Raw genomic sequence first — 6,000 nt, forward strand, 5'->3', positions numbered from 1 at the left:
GAAGAGGTAGGAGGCCCTGTGCTTGAAAGAAGCCTGTGGTGTCAGAAGGTATTTTACAGCAAAGAGGTCCTTTTGTGAAGAGGGGAAACTCTTTTTTAATTACCAATGTTCAGTTTACTCCATGTTCTTCCAGAGTTTATAATCTAAGACTTGTTAATTTGGCACAAATATACATAAATCACTTCTGTCCAGGGGAGGAAAGGGAGGATGGCGGTGTCAGCAAGTTTTCAGTAGTGGTGGAAGTGAATGAATACATTTATGATTTTAGTCATCGTGGGTAATTCTAACACCCTTATTGTTTATTTGAGGATGTAAGGTGACTAAATAAATCTGAATCACAACTGTACTTTATTGATTTTGCAGAGTTTAGAGGAAGATTTATGAGACATGGAACCTTCCATCGGGTTTGGAAGAAAGTAGAGGGAATGCGGAGATGCCAGACCGCCACTAAGACCCATGGACAATCCCGTACTCACACTTCTTTATCGAACTTTAAGATTTATCAGTAATATGCTGCCTTTGCAAGATGAAAACAAACTAATGCCAAGAAGGCATATTCTTCGGTATTTGGAATAGACGTGCTCTCAAGACAATGGCTTCAAAGGTCTCCTGTCTATATGTTTTGACAGTTGTGTGCTGGGCCAGCGCCCTCTGGTATCTGAGTATAACTCGTCCCACTTCCTCCTACACTGGCTCCAAGCCATTCAGCCACCTAACAGTTGCCAGGAAAAACTTCACCTTTGGCAACATAAGAACTCGACCTATAAACCCACATTCTTTTGAATTCCTCATAAATGAGCCCAACAAATGTGAGAAAAGCATTCCTTTCCTGGTTATCCTCATCAGCACCACCCACAAAGAATTCGATGCCCGCCAGGCAATCCGAGAGACGTGGGGGGACGAGAACAACTTCAAAGGTATCAAGATAGCCACGCTCTTCCTCCTGGGCAAGAACGCCGATCCCGTTCTGAATCAGATGGTGGAGCAGGAGAGCCAGATCTTCCACGACATTATCGTGGAGGACTTCATCGACTCCTACCATAACCTTACCCTCAAAACATTAATGGGAATGAGATGGGTGGCCACTTTTTGTTCAAAAGCCAAGTATGTCATGAAAACCGACAGTGACATTTTTGTCAACATGGACAACCTGATTTATAAGCTACTAAAACCCTCCACCAAGCCAAGAAGAAGGTATTTTACTGGCTATGTCATCAACGGAGGGCCGATCCGGGACGTCCGCAGCAAGTGGTACATGCCCAGGGATTTGTACCCTGACAGTAACTACCCACCGTTCTGTTCGGGGACTGGCTATATCTTTTCAGCTGATGTAGCTGAGCTCATCTATAAGACCTCACTCCATACAAGGCTGCTTCACCTTGAAGATGTATACGTGGGACTCTGTCTTCGAAAACTGGGCATACATCCTTTCCAGAACAGTGGCTTCAATCACTGGAAAATGGCCTACAGTTTGTGTAGGTATCGCCGAGTTATCACCGTGCATCAGATCTCTCCAGAAGAAATGCACAGAATCTGGAATGACATGTCAAGCAAGAAACATCTCAGATGTTAGGATTTTTACCGATGTAAATACACTTCTTTTCTTTTTTAAGAAATGGGGCCTAGTGTGTTGGTATTTTACTGGTGTCACCAGGGGAAATGAACTGGCGTAGGGGTTTTGTAAAGTTTTTTCTTCCCTCTCCTAGTTTCTTTCTTGGATTACCAATTTCTAAGTGTTAGGCTCTGGTCATAGAAACAATACATGAGTTAGAAGGGCCAGATTTCATGCTCAGGTCCTGAGGCACTGCATTTATCTCAAAAAGCAACATCCTAACAACTGCTAGGATTTACATACTGTGCATCTGAGATAAAAATCTGGTTCTGGGAAACCAAGACTCACAGTAATGTCTTCATATCATCTCTGCAAAAATAAAAGTAAATAACTCTTTTTCAGAAATAATGCACAGTCAGGAAGACACACTCAATGTGATTATTAATATTATGTGTGCTGTTACATTGAATTTTTACATCTATTGCCATGTAATGTGTACAGTATTTGCGGTTCCACCAAGAAATGAACTTAGGCCTGGCAGGGAGGCTACAGCTAAATAAATCGAAATTTAAACTTGAAAATCAAATATTCTGTATGTTTGGAAGACAACTCTGCTTGCTCATCCAAGGATTAAAACTGGTCATCCGGTGGAATGTATATAAAATGCTACTTAACAAAATAAACAAGAGGGGTTTTTTGGGGTTTTTGTTGTTGTTGTTGTTGTTCTTTCAGAACAAACATTACCTGGTGCCTCCAAGGAGATTTTGCCAAATGTAATCTCACCTGCTTCCCTCCATAGGGTGTTGCTAAGTGCATTTTACAGTTTCTGGCTCAGGAAGGCACATGTGTAGAAAAAAAGTCAGGAGGGCAGAAAAACAATAAATTACACGGAGAAGATGCAAATTTACATATACATTATAATTAACATAGACAAACTTAGCAGTCATATCAGATGCCCCTCCCACGTATTTGCAAAGCATGTGAGATCATCTTTCAATGGATACCAATGTCATTGAGTGCTTTAGCCCTACAGTAATATTGTAACATCTGAAACATCCAAGTACCTCTAGCAGCAATGCTATTGGGAGGTGTTCTGGAAGCTCTGTGACTAAGGTCCACAGGAAGGAAGAGTGGAGAAGTTTGGAATCAGTTTCTCTTGATACCATCACACTTGTTGGGTCATGTGGGCATGCATCTTAACCTTGCTATGCTTCAGTATTCTCATTTATAAAATAGATGGAAAAAACACCTACCTCACAGGTGCTGTGAGAGCAAATTGCATTTGCTAAGTATTTTGAGATCCTTAGTTTACAAGGTGCTAATGCAGTATGTCATGCGTTATAACAAATGCTAAAATAATTAATTACAATCATGATCATCAGTAGTAGTAACATCACCTTAAATATAATTTATGCCAAAATAAAGATCGAATACAAAGTATTCGTGCATCCGATTCTCCTAAGACTTTGACTTTTTCCCTGGATATCTTAGGTGTTTGGAGAAGCTTCAATTTCTCTATCATTTCTTCCGGTTTCAATGAATCAGTTTTTACTTCTGTGCATTGCCTTGATTTCCCAGGGTGCTGAAAGTGAAGGCAGCTGCCTTTCCTCGGGGAGGAGCCTCTGGTTGGAAGTAAGTTACAATAATTGAATCACATGCTTTGCAAAATGTGTAATATCCCATCAACTTAGATCTCAGGAAACATTGATCTGAATTCTCAATAAGAACTTTGAGGCCGGTAGAGCTAGTCCCCCTCTATCAGAAGAATAGGCATTCAGCAAACCCACACACTGCACAGCTTCTGCTCATTAAAAAACTTGTTTGTTTTCATTCAAAGACAGCCCTGCAACTGAAAGAATATAACTTTTAATCTCTTTCAATCTAACTTTTAGAAGCTCCCCCTAGAAGTTGATAGCAAACAAGTAAACAAAATGAACAAATGGAAGTCATGGCCTATTTCTTGACGACACTGGGTCTCTTATCCCCAGTCCAAAAGAATGCAATATGAGACAGGTCTTCCTGTCCTTCAGTACATCTTCATCAAACAGTCAGCTGGACTGCCGAGTTTGATTGGAAAACAGCATTAGGTAGCCTGGGGAGAGATGGATCAACACAAGGTGAGCCCCTCTCTCACCCCCAACCCTCAACTGCTGTGAGTTCCAGTCATTGGAAAAGTCTCATGACTCTGTACTTGGTTCGCGATTCCACCACGTAGCTGAATCAAGCCTCTGTCTTATACTAACTACCATCTTGCATTTACCTGATACTCAGTCAAGCCACCTTCGTGTCAAGGGATTGCACATTATAAACATCACATATGTACATCTATGAATTGTTTTGTGTGTGTGTATGCGTGTACATTATAGAGCCCTAATCTTTAAAAGGAGCAAAAATTGGAGAATCATATGTCTTAAAGAACTATTTCCTAACTTTTTTATGGTAGGTAGTGCCCATGTGACAAACATGTAAATATTCATCAAAGACCATATGTATATATTTTAAAGGCATTTTTTTCCTTCTCCCCGTACGTATAGTTAGAATCTGCTTGTTATGTACATTTTCTTCTGCATGGAGCTTGGTGAGGCAAAGCCATTTGTCCAGTGTTTCAATAGCCAAAAGCATGTTTGCCCTTCATTTTTTGAATGTTCAAAAAAAAAAAAAAAGTTTAAGTAACGTGATCAGGAAAAAAGCTCTAATTTTCTACTTTTCTTAATTTTATGACACTGGCCAAACTATGGTTTCAATTATTTAAGCCATTTTTAAATGTATTTTCATTTCTCTTATATAAAATAATGTTTCAGACAGTATTGTACCAGGAGTCGTTCAGATAATTTTTATAAAAACCTTCTGATTGTCCCCCTACCTGTTTTGTTCATTATGCATTGGATAACAAAATGTATCAATAATTAGTGTCTGTATTCTTAGAATTTCTTTTTAAAATTTATTTTTGGAAAAAAGTTTGATCTTTGCTGGCTAGTTTGCAAGGCTTTGGGTCTTCTTATATCGGACCAAATGCCAGTTTCAATACATAATATCATATTTTTAAATAACCAGACTCAAAAAATGAAGATCATTTTCGATTTGGATCAAATTCTAGAACCCTTTGTGTGATGATACAGGGGAAACAAACTCCTGACAGAGAAGCTAAGAAAGAAGTTTTTCAATCAAAAATCTCTTCTATCAAAAGACAATGGAACATTTACATAAAGCTTCTGGGATTCCTTTTCTACCTTTCCTAATATGTGGGTTTAGTGGGGGGAATTGATTATGTCATTTCTTCTGTAAAGGTGAGGATAGTTTTTATAAGCAACAAAGTAACTTGTGAATGAAAGAAGTAATTTACTAGAAACGCTTGTTGATGATAATTGACATTTAGGTATATCGTTATATATGAATGATTGTTTATTTATGTATTTATTTGTCAGAATTGTACATACTATTTCGCCAAACGTAATTGTCTGTAAAAGTGCACTCTCCAGGTTTGTAGTACTATTTAGGGTTACATGGGTTGCCAATCAAGCTGCTAATCAGAATACTATTTTTTGTATCAATGTTATAAAACTGAAAAATGACAAATAGATGCTGAAGATGTCTTTACATTCAGTTTCTTCACCTTCCTCTTGAATTGTAAACTGTCGATTGAAAGCACGATGCCAATGTATAAGCCCATCTGTCACGAGGAAGATTATGGTTCCATAAAGCTGATTTTTTAAAACCATTGGGACAAATAAACAGAAGGAGAAGATATTTTCCAGTTTGCTTCTTTTATGAAAAAAAAATCTCTTTGGTGAAATGTGATCATTAAAATTAGCCAGTGCCCTGTTATCATTAACCTTCTCCACAACCTCAACATTGATTAGAGCTCACATCGTTCAGAGCTCATCCCGAGAGCCCCACTGCAGCTTAACAGTCAACTTAGGGATGGTTTGGTCCAGTAGATCATGGGCTGCTCCAAGATTTAGGAAACCGATATCTCCCTTGCCCCTTGGCAGCCTCAGGAAAGCCTCTGTTTTAAATCCTATGGGTTGAACATGGCAACTTCTTCCAATTCAGAGAGCATTATATTGATAATGCGTTTGGTGAATTAGGACATATTAAGGTCAAAGCAAAACTGCCATTCTTATGAGTCATCCATATATATCCTTTAGAATGTTGGCATACTATTTTAAAACTTTGCTCAGACTGAAAAATGCTATCCAGGCATTCTTTACGGCAGACAAATAGATGCTGATTGCTGATGCCTGACTTTGTAAGCAAGAGACTAATAGCTATTTAAGAGACAAAAGTTCCTGTTATCAACCCTGCATTAGCTTAAATAGGTCTTCGCTTTTTAATGGAAATTTAACCAGATTTACTACTGCTGTACCTCAGAGTTCAAAAAGTTAAGTCCAATAGGTGAGCTCAAATACATGAGTTAACAATGAAAACATAAAACCTATAGATTTATA

The 6,000-nt window shown here is 38.5% G+C and overlaps 1 protein-coding gene across 2 annotated transcripts in view; it reads left to right on the forward strand.

Moving 5' to 3' along the window:
• The window catches only part of B3GALT1 (beta-1,3-galactosyltransferase 1), a 503,119-nt gene extending 497,820 nt beyond the window's left edge, over positions 1 to 5,299 (forward strand). For both annotated transcript variants that reach the window (XM_025460053.3, XM_025460054.3), the window contains one exon: positions 364 to 5,299. In XM_025460053.3, coding sequence (XP_025315838.1) covers positions 593 to 1,573 — 981 coding nt within the window. In that variant the 5' untranslated portion in view covers positions 364 to 592 and the 3' untranslated portion in view covers positions 1,574 to 5,299. The remainder of the gene's footprint in view (positions 1 to 363) is intronic.
• Positions 5,300 to 6,000: the final 701 nt, after the last annotated feature.

The sequence above is a fragment of the Canis lupus genome, chromosome 36 (assembly GCF_003254725.2).
Source record: "Canis lupus dingo isolate Sandy chromosome 36, ASM325472v2, whole genome shotgun sequence".
Lineage (NCBI taxonomy): Eukaryota > Metazoa > Chordata > Mammalia > Carnivora > Canidae > Canis > Canis lupus.